At 45.4% G+C, this 26,419-nt stretch overlaps 1 protein-coding gene across 6 annotated transcripts in view; it reads left to right on the top strand.

The window, feature by feature from the left end:
- The first annotated feature begins 4,265 nt into the window (after positions 1-4,265).
- Positions 4,266-26,419, top strand: part of kappaB-Ras (NFKB inhibitor interacting Ras like 1) — a 100,986-nt gene continuing 78,832 nt past the window's right edge. For 3 of the 6 annotated variants that reach the window (XM_037427339.2, XM_037427334.2, XM_075877243.1), the window contains exons 1-3: positions 4,871-5,080; positions 5,177-5,317; positions 5,398-5,517. In XM_037427339.2, coding sequence (XP_037283236.1) covers positions 5,258-5,317; positions 5,398-5,517 — 180 coding nt within the window. In that variant the 5' untranslated portion in view covers positions 4,871-5,080; positions 5,177-5,257. Of the gene's footprint in view, positions 4,572-4,870; positions 5,081-5,176; positions 5,318-5,397; positions 5,518-26,419 lie in introns of those variants that run through there. The other 3 variants (XM_037427338.2, XM_037427335.2, XM_037427337.2) reach the window with 3 other exon arrangements.

The raw sequence follows: 26,419 nt of genomic DNA, 5'->3' as shown, positions 1-26,419 counted from the left end.
CTTTACCTATGGCGCCAACGTCTTGATATGATCTTGATTTGAAAAAAAAAAACGATCGAGAAACGGCTGGGTCATAGGTATTGTTTGCACTGCATTTCGTGCCGACTGGTTGTGCCCCCGCGATCTCCGACGACAGCGCAGCTCTGGCCGACTGGCTCGCCTATACGCCATCTCCTGATGCCGACAAGAGCTCTCACCGAGTGGTGCCCCGTCCTCAGACTCCTGCGACCGTGTCCATCTTTCCTATCTTCTCCTTACTTCCGTATGTGGCTGTTGGCTGTCCCTGCCACTCTCTCTATCTCTATACCTTTAATATCTCCATATCCTTTTTAATAGCTCCTTACCCCCATCCCCTGCGCAGAACTGTGGAGGTGCCCTCTATTGAGAGAGCCAGTAACGGAAACTGCGCTTATCTCTTCCTCTTCCCCTTTCAAAGAACTCGTTCAGAGGATTTCAAGCTGGACGGTCGTGCCCTCGCGATCTCCGACGGCAGCGTAGCCCCCGCCGCCTGGTTCGCCCTCCGCGGTCTCCTGACGCTGTGAAGCTCTCGCATTGTGGTGCCCCGTCCTTGGACTACTTCGACCGGATATCCACTTTCCTATCTCCTTCTATTTTCCATCGCTTGCATTTCCCCCTATCTCTTCATCTATTTCCTTCTATTCTTTTTATCCCTCCTTCCCCCTCCCCTATAAGGCACTGCACCGTGTCGCCCTTGAGGCAGACAAAAATTAGATGCCCTTTTCCCCTTCCTTACAACCACAACCAACCCTTTCAAAAGTCACTTATACCGAAGCAACAAAAGGACCACCGCTTGCCACGATCAATTAGCGGGGCTGGTTGTGATCCGCCAGAACACCACTCTCCTCAACCAGGCCTGTTGTGGCTGGATTTCGTGCCGACCGGTTGGGCCCCCGCGATCTCCGACGACAGCGCAGCTCTAGCTGACTGGCTCGCCCTACGCCTCCTGACGCCTACAAGAGCTCTCGCCGAGTGGTACCCCGTCCTCAGACTCCTGCAACCGTGTCCATCTTTCCTATCTTCTCCTTACTTCCATATGTGGCTGTCCCTGCGCCTCGCTCTCCTCTTCCGCTATCTCCATCTTTATACCTCTTAATCCTATCCTTTTAATCTCTTCTTATCCCAATTCCTTGTGAGCTACTGTTGAAATGTGCTCCCCCTGAAAGAAAGTTACGGGGCTCAGTTTTCTTCTTTTCATTTACAAATCGCTTCCCCCGGGAACCATGTAGAGCTTGCCGTGTCGGGCTGCATAACGCCTCACTTCCACTGTCAGGAGGACAATACACATATTTGGACGGCCATCAGCAGGCCCACAGCCCTCCAGCGACCTGTTTATTGTGGTAGGAGGAGGAGGAAATGGGACACTGCTTTCTCCAAGACTCGGCGCCGATCCCCATTTGTTCCATCGACAGGTACTTCCACAGCTACTCCGCTTTAAGAAAAAGAAGCAAAAGTTGGAAAATCCCTTTTGACACTGACAAAATAAAGTACTGTTCAACAACCCCTGCCCCCCCGTTTATTATTATTATTATTATTATTATTATTATTATTATTATTATTATTATTATTATTATTATTATTATTATTATTATTATTATTATTATTATTATTATTATTATTATTATTATTATTTTGCTCCGAAAGACCATTAGTAGACAGAATTAAGCTGCATTTTGTGGGAGTGACGCATACGTCGAACATCGTGGAGGGGATTAGGCGACATTTGGAGAGCCTTCGCTGAAAAGCTGCGGCGTTGAGTCTCCCGTTGAAAGGCTGCAGGGTTGAGTCGAAACAAAATGGAAGTTAAAAAAGAGGCAAATGGAACTTCAGGAATGCGCGAAAATGGGTACAGTAGGCGAGTGGTAGTAATTTCTCACAGTGTGCCATGCTTTTGCGATTTCGGGAGACCATTAAAAACCGGAAATGAAGAGGCAGTTGCACTACTGGCCATGTAATAGATTAACCGAATTACTCGCAAATGTCAGGAAAAAAGGGTGCATTTAAGGGCTCAATATTTTGTTAGATGTCAGACGTATCGCATACCGTTTCCTTGTGGTAGGTGGAAGAGGAAAGGAAGGACAGGAAGGCTAGCCCTTCCTTGTGTTGTGGTAGAGTGTGCATAGGATAGGCGGGACGCTCACAGAACATGAAACGTCCGTCACATCAGCGGGAGGAGACTCGCCTGCTCGACCGCAGAGTATGCGGTTGCTCTCCAGTTTTTAACAATGCCCAGCATTGAAATCATTTAAATGCGAGAGGGAATTAATGGAAGCATATCAAATGCCACGATATACGAGAGGGAACTGACTTAAGCGTATAAAATGCAAAGAAAAAAATCATGGTCCTGATCCTGTACCTTCCATAGCGTTATCACGAAAAGAGCCGGATCATCTTTTTAGATGCACGTTCAGGTAATTGGTCTATAAATTATTCCTGGATTCATTTCCATTTGTTTTGTTGCGTTAAACCCGCTCACTTGTTCAGCAGTCACTACTGAGTGCATCGTTGTATTTAAAGTCAAATAAAGAACACGCATGGTGCATGCTCATTCGTGTCTTCTTCATCCAAGCTTACTGTGACGCGCACACAATAAAGAAACATTTGTGAACGTACACAGTACGTGCCACGATATGTTTCGATAGAGCAAACAAGGTATGCTGTAAGATACTGTTTTTGGTGTCTCATTATCCCGAATGAAGGCAGAGTGTGGTTGGCATTGCACAACGTTTCGTGCAGACAAGCGTTGAAAGTTGGGCAGGCTGATACGGGAATATAAACAAAAAGAAAAAAAAAACTGCGCATCCAGATGGGACACGGAGAAAGAAAACACGCGCGAGTTTGTCGCTCCTCGTTTCTTCGCATCTCATCTTTCGGCGCAGATTTTTCTGAAAATCATCAGTGCGAAGTATGGGCCCAGTTCCCGCATTAACAATGATATCCGTGCGCTGGCCGACAGTGCGGCACGCGCCTTGCCGTAGCAGACGACGTGGTTCAAATCCACACCCTTGAAGCATCTGCGCACGCGTGAACTGCTGCCGGCGCACAATAGCAGCGCGAGTTGCATCGCGATTAGGGTGGCTTATCGCGATGTCAGGCAGAGTATTTTGAAGTACTCTGGTGGAATGAACGAGGCGGCCGCGCCACCCGCATCTCGGCTAATTCTCCGGCAGGTGACAGTAGTGGTAGTGCTTCAGAGTTACTCTTTATTACCTTTGAAGATGATTGATTGATTGATATGTGGGGTTTAACGTCCCAAAACCACTATATGATTATGAGAGACGCCGTAGTGGAGGGCTCCGGAAATTTAGACCACCTGGGGTTCTTTAACGTGCACCCAAATCTGAGCACACGGGCCTACGACATTTCCGCCTCCATCGGAAATGCAGCCGCCGCAGCCGGGATTCGAACCCGCGCCCTGCGGGTCAGCAGCCGAGTACCTTAGCCACTAGACCACCGCGGCGGGGCCTTTGTTTGAAAGATGGCATATATATATATATATATATATATATATATATATATATATATATATATATATATATATATATATATATATATATATATATATATATATATATATATATATATATATATATATATCCACAAGTACACGCATTTCAGTCACACGTCACTACTCCATTAACAATATTCATACATTGCCTCGAACAGCCGCAAGTTTTACGCGGTGCATTTCTTGTCTGACTACGCTAGACATGAAATTAGGAGACCTCATACTCGAAAGGGGGAAATTTGAGAAATTTTTTAGGGGGGGGGGGGTGCAGCAGAACGACCAGCTTTGGTAATTGGTGGTCGCTGTTAATGCGTGTAAACATTTTAGTATACCCTGAAAAGTTGAATTACGAAAAAAATGTTCGAGGTGTAGGCAGTTTAGATTTCCTTCCTCTCCCTTTTATACTTACGGCCCCCTGGTTCTGCGTGCGTTTGACACGGTATTTGTGTCTTCATCTCACAGCTTTCTGACCACAGCTAACTTCCAATAAATCGGCTCAGATATTCTGAATACTGTAGACGCCTAGCCAACGCAGAAAGAGTCAAGACAAAATAAATCAGAATAAGACACGCCCTTTCTAAATAATTTTCGATCTCTCACAAGGGATTTTATGGATCTCAACATCAGTAGATTGGCGAGTCATATTTAAAGGGTTATGAAATCTTGTTTTAGACATAAATGATGGGCAAGTACGAAGAAATATGCATCAAGAAAGCGCGCCGGAGGAGCTGAAGTGCATAGCAGTTCCTGCGCGCGTCTCCTTCAGTACTATTAAACTGCAGCGCCGCCGCTACGGGCAACGCGGAAGAAATCAGGCGGCGAGGCTCGGTCAGCGCAGTCACGCCACTCAACACTTTTAGTACTCTCTACTCTAAGTATGAAACAGCTTTTACTACCTTGACGCAAGTAGCTGTATCGTGGTTCATCTTATGAATCGTCTCGCAGATTTCCATCGCCTTGTGAACTTTCTTGATTATGAATTATTGTACAGCAGGTAACGCTACGAGATCATAGTGATTATGATCTACTACATTTACTTAATGAGGTAGGTAAAGCGCCCATAAAGGTGCTATTGTGGGCTGAATTCCACTTTTCTCACATTAAAGTTGTGAGTCTAGGTAAACGATAAAGTTAGTATATTTATAAAGTGAAAGACTGTAAGTGCTTCCAACCTATCTAACCCCTAGTACGTGTGCACTACATGTTAAAGACAGGTGGTGTCCAAACGTGACAGTTTTTTTTTTTTTTTCGGGGTACCAGCTGCTAATCTTAAAGGTTGTGATGTTCACAGGGTTTGGGAGCTGAGTTATAGTACCCGGCACTGAAAATGCGTCTTCTGGTCGGTACCATAGACATCGGTATCAATTTTCTTAGCGTAGGTGCCTGGTTTCAGTTTGATGCTTTTGCAATGATGTTAAGAAAGATGAGGTTGTTTCACGTGAATGAAACTGCGATTAGCCAATGAAACATGAGTGAAAAGGACGAAGTCTCCGGTAAACCTCATCGGAAGATAATCGTTTGAAGAGGTTGCTGAGCGAAATCTGTGCTGTCAAGGTGAGCGTTACCTTCGCGTGCTCTAAGATGCTGTGATGATGTCTAAGTAGATTGCCAGCTCGGCATCCGTAACTTACTGCTTTGTTTTCCTTTCAGTGAATTCTAATCCGAATACGCGCAAGTCACCGTCCTTTGTTTTTTCTTGATTGAGTGTTCTCCTTCTTGCGGGTCCTTTCTATGATGTTTACTCCTAGTCCAAGGCGAGATAGTCCAGGGCATGGATCAGAAGGAAGTCCTGTAATTATGCCTGCACAGTATTCTGCCTCTAGCACGTATAAGCTTCTTAATTTAACTGAAGTGCAAACCGCGATATGCAGATGCTCAAGTCGCCTGTGTCATCCGGAAAGACGAGCAAGATCATGGTTTGTGGATACAAAGGCTGCGGAAAGACTTCGGTGCTGGAGCAGCTGATTTATAACCACGATCCTCTAAAAGCGGTGAGCCAGACTTCATCTTCTATTTGTGTACAATTCGTTGATGGTGCTTCACTCCAGGTAAACTCAGCTTGTCGTCACTATGTGGACGCTAAGTGCCACGAACCTGACTGATAGTCAGTTTTTGAAGAAAGGTGATCGAATTCTACAGGGCTACTTTTTCGTGTGCATAGATAGGTGCATGCAGCCCAGGTCAAAGTCTTACTGTGTAGCGACTTTGTTATTTTGTCTTGCTTTTATATATATAAGCTGCAGAAAGGAAAATGTAGCAGTTACTGAGCTCTGAAGCCCATTATTCTTTCTGACCTAGCCGTGATCTCATTTTAAATTTTCACTCATAGAAATGTTGAAAATGACATTTCTAATTGTCACATCCTTAAAACATTGTCGTGATTTGTGTCACTGGCCAAATGCTATGTTGTCTGCTACTTGGATGAAAATGAATACTGCGGTTGGGCAAGCCACTTGCTGGATATTGGACCTCAACATTACCTGTTGAAATCGAAGAAATACACATGTATGTAATGAATGAGAATTCCAAAAAAATTCTGCATGGGAATTTACTTAACATTGATAAAAATTTTCAAAGTGATGAAGTACGTGTGTTGATTTACATTAAAAAAAACATATTGAAAACTGTTGAATATTACTTTACAAATGCACAAATATGAATTTTGAGAGGCCACATTTCTTTCTTTTCACCAACCTGATTCGGTAATTATCAGAACTCTTAAAACATAGGGGCATGAAAGTATGCAAAACTTTTGATAATGAAATAAGTAATCATTGTTTAAAAATCTGGCTCTTTTGTTTTATAGTTCTTCAATCTTCATGCCAGTATTTTCACACATTAAAACATCAAATTGAAGCAAAAATGTGACAACTTTTACTCCATCGGCAGTAGGTATGGCATACTTGTGCACAGTGGTCATTTGGGAGCCAAACTTTTTCTGGCAACACTATTATCAATCTTGATGAAGCCTTGTTTAGATGCAGCTTTCCACAGTAATTATTAGTCTAGGCACTATACAAATACAGTATCTGTTTTCCTGTCAGATTAAAGGCTCTTTCACACTGGTGACTAGCACCATTCATGTGAACAAGTTGGTCAAAAAGTGACTGCTTTCACGCGGTCAATGAATGCAGTAAGAAAGTTAGTAAACCATTAAGATATGCAGGAACAGAGCAGTTGCTTATTTTAAGAGGTGATTGTGAGGCGAGCTGATGTGAAAATTGTGTATCACATTCGCGAGACATATAGGAAACGTGCGCTGAGCCAGTGGCGTTGCTATGCGAGAGTGAACGAAAGGAACTGGCATGCTCCATGTAGCAGCCAACCCATGAGCGCAGCCGCGTCCGGTTGTTAGCAGTGCTTTGCAAAGTTGGGTATGAATTGCTGTGTCATAAACTGTGCCACTAACTATAACAACTGTGCACCTGTAACAAAGTTTTTCAGTTTTCTGCATTGATTGTGCTTCAAAAACCGATGGGAACACTGGGTTAGTGTATACCACATAAACCAAGCAATCTCATGGGCACATTTATGATGTACAGGCATGAGCAAAAGTGTGCAGGACACGGGATGGGCTGGCCGAACGCATCGACGCGCCATTTAGTAATGAGATGTCCGTTGTGGTGCACAGGTGCGTTCCGTCGCATCAGTTGGCCCCTCACGTCGCTTTCTCTGAAGCAGTTATGGCGTTCGCAGTCAAAATGACAAATGGATGTCGCTTTATTTGCTCCATAGAATTTGTGCTCCCTTTTTTTTTTTTAGCGTAGCAGTTGTGACGAGGTTTAGCGTAGCAGTTCTGACGAGGCCTGTTCCAGAGCCAGGTTGTTATTTATGCGGGTTGATTAGATAACTGAGCAGCACAGCTAGCCTCGCAAAATCTGATGAGGCCAAGCACACAAAATTAAGTTTTCTCAGCTCAGCTTGCTTTTGTCGGGTTAGGCCAAGTGAAACTTAAAGGGACACTAAAGGCAACTATCAAGTCGACGTTGATTGTTGAAATAGTGGTTCAGAAACCTCGTAGTGTTACTTTTGTGCCAGGGAAGGGCCTATTTTGAAATAGAATCACGTTTTAGTGGTCCGCATCGGGTTAGCGCACCTCAAATTGCCCGCCCCAAGAAACGGACCGACTCATGTCACTGTTGCTGTGTACAACGTTGCCTGGCTTTACTGCGCTAGTAGCAGCAGACCAAAAGCAGCAGACCAAAAGCAGCGGGAGCTACAGCAGCAACAACGGCCATTGATCAATTTCCTGCCATTGGCTTCGAGATTACGAACATTTTTTGGTTTAACTGCACCCCGTTAGATTGAATTTTGAATGAAAAATTGAAATTTTTAACCACTCTCGCTATTTTTCATAGTAACTTCCGGCGGTTAGTTTTTCCTATAATCAAACAGAAATCCACAAGCAGCACTTTATTGCATCTCTTGATGCACGAAGATTCTTTATTTAGTGCAGCTAGATCGATCACTAGTGATTAATTGTTCGTCTGATGTCATTGGGATCATTTTGAAAATGTCTTACCGCAGCGCATGTGTTCTTGTGCATTTACCTCAATTTCTCGGTAATTAGGGCACTGTTGTTGATAATATTGTCATTTTAGATGTTTTTATACATCGAGCTTTCACTCTGAAGTATATTGTTATTTGACCTTAGTGTCCCTTTAAATGAGCCTAGTTAAGTCACTGTAAGTATAATCAAGCCTAGTTAAACACAATATCACCTAATAACGTCAAGTATAAGTGAGTTTAATTAAGCCCAGTCCAGCTTGCTGTTTTTATGTTAAGCGTGGTAAAGTTGCCCAGCTGGGGCAAAAAATGTGCCCAGCTGGGGCAAAAAATTTACACGTACAGCCAAGTCTAATTAAGCATATTTGATCATGCCTTCATTTATTCAGGATGAGCAAAGTCAGCCCATATTGCAAGAAAATTAGTATTGTTAATTTATATTAATTAATTATTAATTTATATCGATTAAGTTATATTAATTAATTAATTCACCAGGCATTTCTTGCGCCTGTGCAAGTAGGCGTTTGGTGTGTAGCGACACCACGGACCCGAGCTAACGGGGGAGTTATGACTCCCTCCCACGCCCAGCCGTGCGTGGCTTTGCCGTGTCCGGAGAAAAAGGGATCCTGGGGGTTGAGCTGACGCTGGGTAATTGGACCTTTAAGGCCCCCCCCCCCCCCCCCCCCCCCCCGGCAGAGGCAACACACCCCTTTGGTCCCGGCTTCACATAGATGGCACCTGTGGGCTGACCCACCCAGGGGAAATCCGCAGTAGCCTTTTCCTATCTCTCTCCCCCTAAACTTCATCTTTATCTCTCGCATTTTATCTGTCCTGTTATCTTCTCTCTTCCATTTACTTCCAAATTTTCTGGCGTTGAGGGTTAACGTGGTGTAGCTATCCAACCTAGGATATTTATAACAGGTTATAGCGGCGATGTAAGGCTGGCATCTCCAAGTGTTTGCTTTCAACCTTGTAGCGTCCCCATGTTGGGCTCGGTGGTGGGTGGCCACCATCGCCACCCAACTTTATAGTATTTTTATCGCGAAAGCTTTTCCCTCCTTTCTGGTCGCTCCCTGAAAAGGTGGCACACCGAAGACATTTTCCTGCTTAACACACCAAAGCCGACATTCCCAAAGTACCATGTTATCCACAGCCAGAACGAAGGAGTCAGTCAGAGTGATTTCCACTTTCTTCGTGTCGAAAACTCTTACAGAAGCAATAGGCCCAGGTTCATCATCATCATCAGCCTGACTATGTCCACTGCAGGACAAAGGCCTCTCCCATGTTCCGCCAGTTAACTCGGTCTTGTGCTTGCTCTTGCTGCTGCCAATTTATACCCGCAAACTTCTTAATCTCATCTGTCCACCTAACCTTCTGTCTCCCCCTAAACTGCTTGCCTTCTCTGGGAATTCAGTCAGTAACCCTTAATGACCAGCGGTTATCCTGCCTACGCACTGCATGCCCAGCCTATGTCCATTTCCTCTTCTTGATTTCAACTATGATATCCTTAACCCCCGTTTGTTCCCTAATCCACTCTGCTCTCTTCTTGTCTCTTGAGGTTACACCTACCATTTTTCTTTCCATTGCTCGCTGCGTCGTCCTATATTTAAGCTGAACCCTCTTTGTAAGTCTCCAGGTTTCTGCTCCGTAGCTAAGTACCGGCAAGATACAGCTGTTATATACTTTCCTCTAAAAGTGACAAAGATGGGAAGTGGGGATCTTTTTCTGGAGGTTCGTGACAAAGCTCAGTATGAGAAGCTGTCTAAACTTGTAGCGTTTGGGGAAACCCCTGTCTCGGTGGGCCACACAGGTCTATGAACACTGTCCGTGGCGTAATTTCCGATGATGATCTTACTGAGCGTTCTGAAAGTGAGCTGCTTGAAGGTTGGCAGGACCAGAACGTGGTCAAAGTGCAACGAATAACAATAAGGCACAACAACAAACTAACCCCTACAAAACACGTAATAGTTCCATTCGGGACAAGTGACCTGCCAGAATCAATCGAAACTGGCTATTTAAAGCTCCATGCGAGACCATACATTTCTAACCCTCGTCGCTGTTTCAGGTGTCAACGTTTCGGTCATGGATCACATAGTTGCAGAGGGTGTGCCACTTGCACAAAGTGTGCATCCATTCAACACATATCGGACGACTGCACCTCAGAAACATCTCATTGTTCGAACTGTGAAGGAGATCGTGCTGCCTACTCACGATCATACCCCACTTGGAAAAAATAGAAAAAAAATATTAGAACTTAAGGTCAAATTGAATCTGTAATTCCAAGAAGCACTTCAACGTTTTGCACTACACAACCCATCTTATCCCTCTTTCGCAGATGTGACGCGCCGGGGCGCCGCGCCTCATGTTTCTGCATCTGCGAATGTCACACAGTGTGTGGCCGTGCTCGTGCCACCAGCGCCCTCGTTTGGAGCAGCCTGTACTGCTCCGCCACCTGACAAACAGGGCCGGCAGACCCCCATGTCTGCTGAACCTCGAACCAATGCAAGCGCAGTTAGGTCCGAAAGTTCTTTGACCATGCCTGCCGAGCAGGCACCATTCACCACCTCACAAGAGGTGATGGATACAAGTACAACTCCTCCGGCGCCTCAGACACCAAAGGATAAGCGCAACTCTTTGGAGCGCGCCAAGAAAAAAAAACCTGAATTACAGGGCCCACAAAAGGCCCTGTAATCTAAGGCAGCACTTTTGTACACACAGTGCCACACAACACTAAAATGACACAAATACTACACTGGAACGTCAGAGGACTGGTGACAAACCTCGACGATATCCAGGAGCTCTTACACGAACATACACCAAAAGTGCTGTGTGTGTAAGAAACACACTTGAAACCAAAATACACTAACTTTTTATGCAATTACGTTATTTTGAAAGGACCAGAATGATGCCATTGTGCCATCCAGTGGTATTGACATTATAGTCAATCAAGGCATTGCATGCACACACTTACCACTACAAACATCCCTTGAGGTGGTGGCTGTTCGAGCAGTTCTTTTAAATAAGCTCGTCACCATCTGCTCTCTATACATACCTCCACAACACCGTCTTGAAAAGCAAGAATTCCAGTCCCTCATAGACGAACTTCCAGAACCCTACCTTGTCCTAGGGGACTTTAATGCACATGGTAGCTTCTGGGGTGACTCGCTGCAATGCGCGACGTTGCTTGATTCTTTTTTTTCTTTTTTTTTTCTTACAGTTTCTTTTTTCTTCCAGTGCATGCCTCCTGAATCGGAAAGAGCCAACATATTACAACATCGCTAACAATACATACTCAACAATAGAACTCAGCATAACATCCCCATCACTCCTGCCTCTACTTAAATGGGAAGTCATTAGTAATCCATACGGTAGTGACCATTTTCCTATCGTTATCAGCACATCATTAACAAATACATGTCCTGCACAGGTTCCCAAGTGGCTCACCGACAAAGCCGATTGGGAAAAGTTTAAAAAAATGACTCTATTGACTTGGACTGACATGGCGGTGTTAAGCATAGAGGATGCTGTGTGCTACTTTACAGCTTTCTTGGTTGATGCAGCAACAAAATGTATTCTCCAAACATGTAGACCATCAGGCTAACGATGAGTCCCATGGTGGAATAATGAGTGCCGTGATGCGCGAAAAAAAAAAAACAGAAGGCATGGAAGTCACTTAGAGACTCGCCAACGACCGAGAATCTTGTAAACTTTAAGAACATCAAGTCGCAAGGAAGGAGGACGTGCCGACAGGTGAGAAGAGAGAGTTGGCACAAATTTTTATCAGGCATTAATTCATACACAGACGAGGCAAGAGTCTGGAACATGGTTGGTAATGTGGCAGGACTAAAAGCACATTCACTTCCTCTTGTGAACACACTAGGGGAGAGTTTGGAAGACCAGGCTAACACTCTCGGAGCGCACTTCGAACAGGTCTCCAGCTCATCACACTATAGTGAAATGTTCCGAGGATACAAAACCAGAATAGAAAAACGGAGATTAGAGTGCAAACCCACAACACACGAGGCATACAATGAACCTTTCTGTTTGGCTGAACTACAAGCCTCACTTACCTGCTGCAATAAATCTACCCCAGGCCCGGACCATGTGGCATATGAAATGTTAAAACACCTGCCCACTGAAACTCGGAAAGCTCTCCTCTCCCTCTGAAATGCGATATGGTCTTCCGGCGAGCTACCCTCAGCCTGGAAGGAAGGTATAGTTATCGCAATTTTAAAACAAGGCAAGGACCCGGCTTCAGTTTCCAGCTACAGGCCAATAGCGTTAACCAGCTGTCTTTGCAAGGTCTTTGAGAAAATGATTAACAGACGCCTGATGCACTTCCTTGAAATTAATGGCCTAATTGACCCATACCAGTGTGGGTTTTGAGAGGCTTGGTCCACCACTGACCACCTCGTCCGTATCAAGGCACAAATTCGCAACGCTTTTGTTCATAAGCAATTTTTTCTTTCTGTGTTCCTCTATATGGAAAAGGCATATGACACTACATGGCGCTATGGCATATTGCGAGACCTGTCACATTTAGGTGTGTGGAGTAGAATGCTGACAATCATCGAAAGCTACCTGTCCAACCATATATTCCATCTCCGAATTGGCACTGTCTTATCTCGAATATTTGTCCAAGAAACAGGAATGCCACAAGAAGGTGTATTGAGCTGCACACTTTTCTTAGTTAAAATGAATTCCTTGCACCTGTCTTTCCCACATAATATTTTTTACTGCACGTATGTCGATGATGTACAGATTGGTTTCAAATCGTACAACATCTCAATGTGCCAACGTCAAGTTCAACTAGGGTTGAACAAGGTATCTCAATGGGCAGATAAGGATCGTATTATACTCAACACGCAAAAGAGCACTTGCGTCTTGTTTTACCGAAAGAGGGGCCTCCATCCTGACCCCGACATTGACCTGCATGGTCAACCTCTGTCAGTGAAGACCGAGCACAAATTTCTTGGACTAATATTAGACACAAAACTAACCTTCATCCCGCACATCAAGTATTTAAGAGATAGGCGCTTAAAAATAATGAATATTTTGAAAGTGATGTCAGGCACTACGTGGGGCAGTAACAAGAAATGTCTGGTGAATTTATATAAAAGCCTCGTACACACACGCCTAGATTACGGTGCTATAATCTATCAGACGGCAACAACGTCAGCCTTGAAGATTCTCGACCTTGAACACCATCTAGGCAATCACCTCTCTATGGGTGCTTTTCAAACTAGCCCTGTGGAGAGCCTGTGTGTGGATACGAATGAATGGTCGCTCCATCTACGAAGATGTTACCCGTCTTTTTTTGAACTTTCTGAAGGTGAAGGCAGAAACGTTCTCTCATTTCACAATTCATGATTTGTCTTGTTCTGGCTTGTTCGAGAGCCATCCTCTGTTGAGGCAGCCCTACTTTCTCCATGTAAGGGGCCTGGCCGAAAAAACAGGTGTGCCTCTTCTCGAACACAGTTTGATGGCTCCTGCAGCATATCTGCCACCGTGGCAGTGGCAGCTTCTAGACTGTGATGTCTCTTTTGTTGAAGTCACAAAGCACGCACCACTTGCACACATACATACATACTTCTTAGAACTACAACATAAATACACATCCCCTGAGTTCTTTACCAATTCTTCAAAGTCGAAAACTTCTGTTTCATATGCAGTGGTAGGTCAATTCTTTTCCGAGGCGAGCGTTCTTCATCCTGATGCAAGCATTTTCACAGGAGAAGCTTATGCAATACTGGCGGTCGCAAAACACATCAAACAGATAAAATTACAAAAAGTGGTAATATACACAGATTCCCTAAGTGGGCTTAAAACCCTGAAAACTCCTAAAAAACACAAGAACCCCGTGCTGGTGTCACTTTACTCACTTCTGTGCACACTGTACATATCAAAACAGCATGTCGTCTGCTGGGTGCCTGGGCATCAAGAGATACAAGGGAACGTTTTGGTCCACAAGCTGGCTGCATCTGCCAACGACACTACTTCCAATGCGTCAATAGCAATCCCTGCACTTGACTTGAAACCTTTTCTAAAACAAAAGCTCAGGGGGGTATTGGCAGAGCGCATGGCATAGACACACAGACAATAAACTCCATGCTATTAAGCCGCACCTAGGTAATTGGCCGCCACTATCAAAATCACGACACACAGAGGTAACACTTACAAGGCTAAGAACAGGACATACACACTCCACACATTCATATCTTCTATCCACTGGCAATCCACCCTTGTGTGAGAGATGTGGAGAACCACTGACGGTTCTCAACATTCTCGTCTAGTGCAATGAGCTGGATGCTCTAAGAAAAAGCACTTTTTACTGCCCTACCGACAGCAGCTCCCACTACTCCCTGGAATGCTCATCGATAGGGATTCGCCTTTTAAACTGCAATCGCTTTTCACTTTCTTAAAAAAATGTTTATAGCTTTCACCCCATATTTCGAGGTGATCCGTCGCACGACCTCTGTACCGTGGTCGTGGCTGCGGTGACTATATCTCCGTCATGGTTTTATTATCATGACATTTTGCCAACTACTTTCAATGCACATATCTCATGCCACTGTCATGATTTTATTACTTATATGTTTTTACCTGTGTTAGCGCGAGGAATTTTAAGGCCCCTTTACAACCACGCATCATATCATTATTCATATCTCTAGTCTATTGAAATGGCGCTCTTTGGCCATCAATTTGCCCTTGCGCCATTAAATGTCACTCATCATCATCAACACTCGTACATTCACTCACTCATCCACCCCAGCAACACACAGCTCTGTGGTGTGTTTCTCGGGTGGATGAGTGAGTAAAGCATGAATGTTTGTAGGAATACAAAGTTGCACTAATTTTCTTACAATATGACGAATTACCAACTAGCCTAACAACAAGTTTTATTGAAAATTAGCCCAAATTAGGTAAACATAATCACGGCCAATCAATCCAAGTTATTTCCCTATGCGCCCAGAAAAGCCAATCCCAGTTTTGTACTAATTACTCCTTACTGACTTTATACTAAAGAGGCCCATTTATGTTTAATTAGTGTTAGTTAAGACACACACTAATTATGGTTAATTAATTAGTCTGATATCCAATAAAATGCTTCCAAGACGCTAGAGTCTGTGATAAGATTAGGCTAATTACACATAACAGCTAATTGGACACCATCAAGGTAAGCATAGATAAATCTAACGAGGTATGATTGACCAAATATTCTGATTATATTTAGGTGTAATTAAGCAACTCATCAATAAACACAATTAACCTTATTGAAGTCGAATTTATGAGAGCTAAGAGAATTCAAGCTGCGAAAAATACTAAATCTCCTGACCGAGTCTAGTCTCATTAAGCTAAATTAAGTCTGAGTAACCTTAGAACTAATTATAATTATTACATAATAATTTGTGTGACATCGAATCTCGCTTGAAGTACTTGAGTTTGATGTCGCAGTTATGCATATTATGCCTAGCTATGCCTTATTGAAAAATCGGTTGCTACATAGAACGCTCTTGGGAGTAAATGTGTTTCATGCAAAGTAATTGTTTGCGCAAACTTACACAGCGCAAGCAGCCTGTAAAATTTTAGTTTTTGCTGTCTGAATATGTGCAACAAAATATTTGGAATACGAGAATGGGAAACGTGGCAAATAATGCACTAACAAGAAACTACATTGATGGCCTGAGGACACGTTTTCAGCTTTATCGTCATGCAGCTTGCATCGACAAAGGCAAGATTAGCTGAGAAAACCTGATTTTGTGTGCTTGGCTTCATCAGGTTTTGTGATGCTAGCTACGCTTGGTTATGCTAATCAATAGGCATAAATATCGAAACTAGCCCAGTGCTGGAACGGCCCCGTTGGAGTTGCTACAAAGAAAAAGAGAGAGAAAAAGCAGCGGCACAAATTCGATAGAGTAAAGAAAGCGACACTCAGCTGTCGTTTTGGCTGGGAGCACTGTGAGCGTGTCAGATAAAGCAATGCGACGGGACGGGCATGCGGACTGCAGCCTCAGGCATTTCATTACTAGATGACACGTTGACGCTTTCAGCCACACGATTTAGTAGTGTGCACACTTTTGCTCATGCCTGTACATGCTGTATTAAGTTTGCTGCGAATTTACTTTCCACGCATGTTAACTGATATTTTTACCGTGCTGAAGGAACCGAGCGGCAGCCAGAAAAATGTTGAGCGGCAGCCCACAATTCATGAGCGGAAAGCATGCCACAGATGCAGAAGTTATCCCTCGTATGCTGCTGCTATTTTTCTTTCGTATCACAGTTCTTAAATAGCAACATAGAGGAAGAAGTTCTGCATGGTAGGCAAAATGCGTCACAGACTACGAGAATTTCAAAATTTATTGCCCATGTACTGCCATAACCCTCAGCACCACGGTACATGCAAGCGAAGCCAGGTGACGCTGTCCTATTGCGCTACATGACAGATGAGATATCGCGTGCTAAGCTGGTATGGGACAAATTTACTCAAGGACTCGTGCAACCTGAACAATGCCTACAAGCGGAGCTTAACTTCTGCGCAAAAAACTTCGTGCAAATGACTAGGCATTACTAAATGCAACACGTGCAGTTCAGCGACCGTAAGTATTACTTGCATGCACAGCAAAGGGCTATCTAACACATTTTAGACACATATCCCATAGTTTACTAGACAATAAACAGGCAATATGGCAAGAAATAATGTTTACAAACATTGATAGTGATGCTCGATGCTTAGAACTTTATGCTGGTCAGCCGCATGAACCATCCTTTCAGAACACACTGTTGCGTGTCTGTGCTACGTCACATCAAAAACATAATCTCGTAAATTTATGAACTTTCTCTTCGTTAGAGGCCCCAAAAGAATCATGTACTGTTTACTTTCTGGAACCCTACCACTTTTATGAAAACTGTCACCTCTGCGCACACACACTTGCATACAATGCGGGCGTAGCCAACAGAGATAGAACGATTTGTAGCACGCCGGTTGAAACTGAAGTGGCCACAAATCACTCGTGGCACTGGCAGCGTATAGGTGCAGTGCACTACTGCACCTCCTGTAGGTGCTGCACGTTTCCCTTAGGTATGGCGATTGGCAGGTTGCACTAGCTTCCGTGAACATCGGTTTATTTGAGTCATTTATTAGTTGGGGGGGTGGGGCAGTCACAAGTGGTTGCATTATTGGTGTTTGTCACTAGTGTGAGAGAACCTTATGTCTGAGTATGTTTCGTTACATCTTTCATGGTAGTGGCACATCAGCAGTGACCTATAAGCTAAAGAAAGGACGTTTTTTCCCCCTTATGTTGCTACTGACAACGGTTGTTTTCGGTTTGGTCACGAAAATACTTATGGATGTTGATTGACCCTGAATGTTGCCTTAATAAGCCTTGTATAATAATGCATAGTATGAATGTGGTCGATTGTTGAGTAGCCTGTTCGAAATCCTGCTTATTCTTTTGGTTGATTGAATTCTAATGTTGTCTTAACTCTGTTAGCAATTACCTTTGTAAATAGCTTGTATACTACGGAGAGGAAGCTGATCGACCTATAAGTCTTCAAGTCTTGTCATCTTCTTTCTTATGTATTAGGATGATGTTAGCATTCTTCCAAGATTCTGGTACTCTTCCCGTCAGGTGACACCCTGTCGCTAGTTTTTCTAACGCAATCTGTCCTCCATCTTTGACCAGATCTGATGTTGCCTGATCCTCACCTGCAGCTTTGCCTCTTTGCATGCTCTCCAAAGCTTTTCTGACTTCTTCTATCATTACTGGAGGGGTGTCATCTGGGTTACTGCTAGTTCTTATATTAAGGTCGTGGTTGTGCTGGCTATTGTACAGATCTCTGTAAAACTCCCCCACTAATTTTACTATTCTATCCATATTGGTAGTTACCTTGCCTTCCTTGTCCCTTGGTGCATACATCTGGTTTTTGCCTATCCCAAGTTTTCACTGCTTTGACGCTTCCTCCGTTCTTCAGAGCGTGTTAAATTCTTTCCATGTTATACATTCTTACATCGAATACCTTACGCTTATTGATCAACTTCGAAAGCTCTACCAACTCTATTTTGTCTGTTGTACTTGAGGCTTTCATGCTTTGACGCTTCTTAGTGAGTTTCTTCGTTTCCTGGGACAGCTTGCCAGGGTCCTGTCTAACTACAGTACCTTCAACTTCCACTGCGCACTCCGTAATGATACTCGTCAGATTATCATTCATTGCGTCAACGCTAAGGCTGTTTTTCTCAATAAGAACCGAGTACCTGTTCCGAAGCGAGAGACTGAATTCCTGTACTTTCCCTCTCAGTGCTAGCTCATTGATTGGCTTCTTGTGTATCAGTTTCTGCCGTTCCTTCTTCAAGTCTAGGCGAATTCGGGACCGTACGATTCTATGGTCACTGCATCGTACCTTGCCAAGCCCTTCCACATCCTGCGTGGTGCCTGGGTGTGCACTCAGTATAAAGTCGATTTGGTTCTTATTTTACACATTAGGGCTCCTCCATGTCCACTTATGGTTCTCTCGCTTTCGGTAGAAATTATTCAAAATCTATAAATTATTGCGTTCTGCGACTTCTACTAGTAGCTCCCCTCTGGCATTTCTTGTACCAATGCCATAATCTCCTACTGCCTGGTCTCCAGCCTGTTTCTTCCCTATTTTTGCATTAAAGTCTCCCATCAGTATAGTATACTGACCACATTCATACCACATTCTACCACATTCATACTATCAATCAGGTAATAGAGAAATGCTCAGAGTATAGCCAGCCACTATACGTAGCCTTCATAGATTACGAGAAGGCGTTTGATTCAGTAGGAATATCAGCAGTCATGCAGACACTGCAGAATCAGGGCGTCAATGAAGCATATATAAACATCCTGGAAGAAATCTACAGGGGATCAACTGCTATCATAGTGCTTCACAAAGAAAGCAATAGAATACCAATCAAGAAGGGTGTAAGGCAGGGGATACAATCTCCCCGATGCTGTTTACCGCGTGCTTACAGGAGGTTTTCAGAGGCCTAGAATGGGAACAGTTAGGGATAAGAGTTAATGGAGAGTATCTTAGTAACCTGCGCATCGCCGATGACATTGCATTGCGGAATAACTCAGGGGACGAGTTGCAACTCATGATTACGGAGTTAGACATGAAGAGCAGAAAGGTGTGTCTTAAAATTAATCTACAGAAAACGAAAGTAACGTACAACAACAGAGAGTAGCACCTTGCGATAGGTAATAGTGCACTTCAAGCTGTAAAAGACTATGTCAACTTATGGCAGGTAATAGCCACGGAGCCGAACCACGAGATTGAAGTAACTAGAAGAATAAGATTGTGGTGGAGCACATTTGGCAAGCATTCTCAAATCATGACAGGTAGATTGCCACTATTCCTCAAGAGGAAGGTATATAACAGCTGCATCTTGCCCGTACTTAGCTACGGAGCAGAAACCTGGAGACTTACAAAGAGGGTTCAACTACTTAAATTGAGGATGACGCAGCGAGCAATGGAAAGAAAATTGGTAGGTGTAACCTTAAAAGACAAGAAGAGAGCAGAGAGGATTAGGGAAGAAACGGGGGTTAAGGATATTATAGTTGAAATCAAGAAGAGGAAATGCACATGGGCTGGGCATGTAGCCTCGTAGACAGGATAACCGCTGGTCATTAAGGGTAACTAACTGGATTCCCAGAGAGGGAAAGCAGATTAGGGGGAGACAGGTTAGGTGGGGAGATGAGATTAAGAAGTTTGCGGGTATAAATTGGCAGCAGCAAGCACAGCACCGAGTTAACTGGCGGAACATGGGAGAGGCCTTTGTCCTACAGTGGACGCAGTCAGGCTGGTGATGATGATGATAAGGCATCGTGGTGCATGCTCCAAAAAACCCAAAGTTTTTGAACAATTGCCTGTTCCTAATTTGGTGTGCCTTGGTGCAGGCGGTGGAAGTTTAGATCATCTGGTGTTTGTTAATGTGCATTGACATTGAACAGTACTTGGGCTTCCAGCATTTTGCCTCCATATAAATGCTACCACCGCGGCCATGGTTAACCACACTACCATAGTTCAGCTGAGACAGGCATAGTGTAGGGAAGGATTCAGACTGTAGGCAGGTCTGATTAGTCAGCGTCTTGGAAAGGAGCGACAAAAATTTGCAATATGTATGGAAAATACAGTGTTTGTCTTGTCTATTTCTTATACCTGTTTGTATATACAAAGCCATCAGTTCATCAGTTATAAAGGGAGTGAGTCCCCCCCCCATCTACATACCTTAGTGGAACTAGTTAGTAGCTGCAAGCTGGATTTCATTTTAGACATATAGTTCAATGCTGCTGTGAACCTTGATAAATAAACCGAAATTATGGTCACAGCAGTGCCAAACAGATTTAGTTTGAGCACCTTACTCTTTCAGTTAAAGGCTTTACTTTCTTTATCCAGCCCCTGCACTAGGCTTGCATTGTTGCCTGCATCCCCCCCCCCTCCACCTCTCACCACTGCCCAGGCTAACAATACTTTTTTTCTGTGTTATACTATAAGTGTTCATTTCCTCACCTTCCCCTCTGTGGTTGAAAATTCAACTGAAGTCATTGTGTGCTGCAGCAGAACACTGGAGGATTAGAGGCTTTATCAGAAAGTAAGTTAAAACAAATATTATTTTAAAGTAAAAATGTAAATATTCTGATACTTTGAGGTATGACAATTAATATGTTGCTTTCCAAGCTTGTATTTATAGTCTGTTCTTTATCTTTCTTTTTTTTGCATGTGAGGGGCCCCGCCGCGGTGGTGTAGTGGCTAAGGTACTCGGCTGCTGACCCGCAGGTCGCGGGTTTGAATCCGGGCTCCGGCGGTTGGAGGAGGAAATGTTGTAGGCCTGTGTGCTCAGATTTGGGTGCACGTTAAAGAACCCCAGGTGGTCGAAATTTCCGGAGCCCTCCACTACGGCGTCTCTCATAATCATATTGTCGCGGTACAACGCGCATAAAACACAGATACACCATGGGACGACGAAAGCAGTGTTTCCTCAACAACTGAGCCACAAGATCGTCTTCTTCGGCCTCGAGAGAAGCTAGAGGCCCACTACCTCGTGTCCACTAAATCCCCCATCATAGTTTTTGTCCACATGTAGACACGCGTAATTTGCCTCTCTCTCAAAGAGCATCGCCCCGATGTGCAGTCTGTAATGCAGTTTTTTTCTAAAGTAAAGTATCACGCAATCACTCACTGACGTAAGGTTTCATGCGGACTACGTGAACGAGTTTAGGATGGTGTTGGCGACGCCTTGTACTATACGAACAGTCGGGAACAACTTCGTAAGTGACATCGCTCAGTTGTCGCACAACTAGGTACGGTCCAAAGTATCTTCTTAAGAGTTTTTCGGAAAGTCCTCGTTTTCGTACGGGCGTCCAAACCCATACTTTGTCGCCAGTTTGGTAGACGACTGTTCTGCGGTGAGCATTGTAGCGGCCTGCATCGTAGTCTTGCTGCTGGCTGATCCGTAAACGTGCAAGTTGCCTAGCTTCTTCTGCGCGTTCCGTAAACGTGTCGGTGTCCGGGACGATGTCGTCGCCTTCGTGCGATAACATTGCATCTAACATGGTTCGTACTTCCCGTCCATGAACGAGGCTGAAAGGTGTCATGCGGGTCGTTTCTTGCTTGGCCGTGTTGTATGCAAACGTTATGTAAGGTAAGATTGTATCCCAATTTTTGTGTTCGACGTCTACGTACATCGAAAGCATGTCTTCAATGGTTTTGTTTAGACGTTCTGTCAGCCCGTTCGTTTGCGGGTGGTATGCGGTGGTCTTACGGTGCGTTGTTCCACTCAGCATCAAAACATGGTCCAAAAGAGCTGCTGTAAATGCGGTTTCTCTGTCTGCGATTACGACGGTTGGTGCACCATGTCTCAGTACAATATTCTGGATAAAAAGTCTTGCCACTTGCGCTGCTGTACCTCTCTGGATAGCTTTTGTCTCGGCATAACGGGTCAAATAATCCGTCGCGACGATAACCCATCGGTTGCCTGCAGTAGAAGTAGGGAGTGGCCCAAAATGTCCATGCCGATCTGGTGGAATGGAGTCATTGGGACCTGTACAGGTTGCACGAGGCCAGCTGGTTTAGTTGGCGGTGACTTGCGTCGCTGGCAGTCGAGACAGGTACGAACATGGTGCTTCACGGCTGTGGTTAGTCTTGGCCAGTGATACTTTTACTGTACCCTGGCCAACATTCTTGTGTAACCCAAGTGGCCAGAGGTAACCTCGTTGTGGCATGCTTTCAGTACTTCGGTGCGAAGGGCTGCTGGGATGACGATAGATAGGCAGATCCCGTCGACGAAAAATTTTTTTTGTAGAGTACTCTGCCACGTAAACAAAACGCTGACAACGCTCTTGCGAAAAATCTTGGCGCCTTCCGAGATCTGCCATCCAAGTAGGTGTTTAAGCCAGGCAACTCAGCGTTGTCTCGTTGTTGCTGCGCAATGTTGGTCGTGTCGAGGACACGGAGAAATGATGTTTCCTCCTCCTCGGGTAGGGTTGCCGACTCAATGGGTGAACGGGACAAACAGTCGGCGTTCATATGTCGCTTCCCTGACTTATGTACGACTGCCATATAGAATTCCTGCAGCCTGAGACTCCAACGCGCTAATCGGCTGGTAGGGTGTTTAAGATTAGTTAACCAACACAGGGAGTGGTGGTCGCTAATTACCTTGAAGAGGTGGCCATATAAATATGGACGAAATTTTGTAACTGCCCATACCACGGCCAGACATTCCTTCTCAGTCGTGGACGTTAACACGCGCCTCAGCGCGTGTTAACGTTCTGCTTGCGTAAGCGATTACCCTTTCTGTGCCCTCTTGCTGCTGCACAAGCACAGCTCCCAGACCAACATTGCTAGCATCGGTGTAAAGCATCGTAGGGGCTCTCTCGTCGAAGTGGGCAAGGACTGGGGGTGTTTGTAGTCGCTGGCGAAGATCGTTAAAAGCAGCTTCCTCTTTGTTATTCCACTCAAAGGTGACGTCTTCTCTCGTGGAGCGAGTTAGAGGTGATGCTATGTGTGCGAGGTCCGCGATGAATCGTCGATAATATGCGCATAGGCTGAGAAAGCGTTTGACAGCCTTTTTATTGGTTGACATAGGGAACTGTTCTACGGCTGCGATTTTTTCAGGATTGGGACGAACACCAGCATGACTGACAACATGACCAAGAAATCGCAGCTTTTTGAAGCAAAAGTGGCAATTCTCAGGCTTCAACGTTAGGCCCGCGAACTGTATGGCTCGTAAGACCACCTCAAGTCTTTCAAGGTGCTCGTCAAACGTCGCGGAAAACACTATGACGTCGTCCAGATATACTAAGCATGTTTTCCACTTCAACCCAGAAAGCACGGTATCCATGAGTCTTTGAAAGGTAGCAGGGGCTGAGCACAAACTAAATGGCAAGACCTTAAATTCATATAACTCATATGGTGTCACAAAAGCGGTCTCTCGAGTCCACCTTTATTTGCCAATATCCGCTGCGCAAGTCCATAGAAGAGAAGTATCGAGCATGTCGAAGTCTCTCGAGAGAGTCATCTATATGTGGTAGTGGATATACGTCTTTCTTGGTCACCTGATTTAGCTTCCGGTAATCCACACAGAAGCGCAGGCTGCCGTCCTTTTTCTTAACGAGGACTACAGGCGACGCCCAGGGGCTCTGTGAAGGCTGAATGACGTCATCTTCAAGCATTCTGTCTACCTGCTGTTGTACCGCTTCACGTTCTTTTGGAGCCACGCAATAAGGGTTCTGGTGAATAGGTCTCGCCGTTTCCTCGGTAATTATTCGATGCCTGGTTAGAGGCGTGTGGCCAACTCTTGATGTTGTCGAAAAGCAGTCTTGAAATTTGGCCAGTAGCTCAAGGAGTCTGCGTCGGTCATCTTTTGGGAAAGTAATGCTAACGTCCAAAATAGGCGTTGAATTAAGATTTAGTGACTCGATGACTACTGCCAAGCAGCCTTCAGCATCTACAACATTGTCGAAATAAGCGACAGCCGTGCCTCTTGGAAGGTGCCGGCGCTCAGCACTAAAATTGGTCAGCAGCAAGTCCGTGCGTCCAGCAGCAACTATGACAATACCTCGTGCGACGTGGGTGAAAAGCAGCGAACTTATTTGGTCTGCAACTCCTTCGGCGTCAAACTGAGCAGCGGCGGCCACACAAACAAGCGTGCATGATTTAGGAGGGAGAACGCATGACTTGGGAGGGAGTAAGACGCAGTTGGTTTAATCGCGCCTCTGAAGGATTGGGTAAGCCCGAACTGTTGCAAAACATAATCAAGCTCTCTAAGAGTATGTTGATGACGGCATCATATTCCCGTAATATGTCCATGCCAAGAATTACATCTCTGCAGCATGCGGCGATAACGACGAACGACGCAGTGAAAGGAGAACCTCTGATGTCAATTCTTGCGGTACATCTTCCCGAGGGCATCAATAACTGGCCTCCCGCTGTTCTTATATGAGGGCCTGTCCATGGCGTCTTCACTTTACTGAGGCTGTCGGCGAGGTCCTGACTGATAATGGAGAAGTCGGCACCAGTGTCGACTAAAGCTGTTACTTTCTGGCCGTCAAGAAGAACACTAAGGTCAGCTGTCACAATTTCATCGTTTTCACGGCTTATCGGCTGTATGACGTCATGCTGTGGGGGCTTCTTGTCGTCATCTTCATGGCCTGCAACCTTACCCCCGGAGGTCGCCGCTCTCAGTTTCCCCGGCGCGGGCTAGGTGACCTTCTTGTATTAAGGTCCGCGTAGGTGCGGCGGTGCGACAAAGGCGAACACGCGGGGGACGGAGAGCGGGATCGACGTCTCGGACCAGGAAGGTGAGCAGGCGTTGCCTCCTCTGCAGTGGTAGAGCCGTCCTCAAAGTGAAAACAGGCTCCATAGAAAGAGTTGTCATCACGGCGCGGAGTGTATTCGTTGTTGGCACGTGGACCGTCAAACCAAGGTCGATGAGGACGGAATGAATCACCTCGATGCTAGCAATGACGGGCAATATGTCCTGCACCTCCGCAGTGAAAGCATAGTGGACGTCTGTCCACTGTGCGCCATGCATCTGTTTTCCGGGTCGGTGGACGTGTCGATGCCCATGGGGTGGCTGTGGACGGCTGGTTGTATGGCTGTAGCGTGGGTGGTTGATGCAGTATCTGCTCTTGCGGCGGATACGAAGGGGCCATCGGCACCTGGTGGTACAGCGTCGGCATAGCGGGTGGTGGACATCGGATAGCGGCAGCGTAGCTCATAGGACGCTGCTGAGCATCAGGACTAGCCGTAGACAACGCTTGGTGGATTTCGTCGCGTACGACTTCAGCGATCGACACGATAGGATTTTCAGCAACCGGATTCCACAACCTCTGCAGTTACTCGCGAACTATCTCCCTAATCAAGTCTCGCAAGCAGCTCTGACTCTCAGACGTCATGGCCATAGCATTGATTGGGACATCGCAGGACATGCGGTCATATTGCCTGCAGGGTTGATGAAGGGCCCGCTCGTTAGTCGTAGCCTCCTTAATGAAGTCAACCACGGTACTTGGAGGGTTGCACAGTAGCCCGGCAAGAAGCTGTTCCTTGACACCGCGCATGAGGTAACTCAACTTTTTATCTTCCGTCATGTGCGGGTTAGCTCGTTGAAAGAGACGAGTCATGTCCTCGGCAAACATTGCAATGGTTTCGTTGGGTTTTTGAACCCGTAGCTCCAATAACTGCTGTGCACGGTCCTTTCTATCGATATTGGTGAAGGTATCAACAAACTTCTGTCGAAAGTCGGGCCAAGCTGACAGATTGCCTTCTCTATTCTCATACCAAGTACGAGCATTGTCGTCAAGGCAAAAATAGGCGCGTGAAAGCTTTTCCTGTTCCGACCACTGATTTACCTTGGCAACACGCTCTTAGTGGTCAAGCCAGTCGTGAACGTCTTCATGGGCACCGCCACTAAAGCGATCGAGAACGAGGGGTTGAAAGAGGGTCACCTGAGATGGGTGCGTCGGAAAGCTGCCTTGGGGCACCTGTTGCGGGCTTGCGTTGGCCATCGGTTGAGGTGTGCGGTGCCTAGCAGATTCCGGCGAGTGAGTCAGCTCTGGCGCGAGGCCTCGCAACCGTCGACTGGAGCGATGCACCGGTGTTTCTACAGGTGACAATGCGCCTGGACTCGATGAACGGCTCCCAGCGGGTGTGTGGAGCATCAGACAGGTTTGCGGCCCAGCACCTCCACCAGTGTCGCGGTACAACGCAAATAAAACATAGATACACCTTCAGATGACGAAAGCAGCGTGTTCTCAACAGCTGAGCCACAAGATCGTCTTCTTTGGCCTCGAGAGAAGCTAGAGGCCCACTACCTCGTGCCCACTAAATGCCCCATCATTGTTATCGTCCACATGTAGACACGCGTCA

The sequence above is a fragment of the Rhipicephalus microplus genome, chromosome X, assembly GCF_043290135.1.
Source record: "Rhipicephalus microplus isolate Deutch F79 chromosome X, USDA_Rmic, whole genome shotgun sequence".
In the NCBI taxonomy this organism is placed as follows: domain Eukaryota; kingdom Metazoa; phylum Arthropoda; class Arachnida; order Ixodida; family Ixodidae; genus Rhipicephalus; species Rhipicephalus microplus.
Note: the sequence above shows the minus strand (reverse complement) of the source record. Positions and strands in the feature narration are given on the sequence as shown.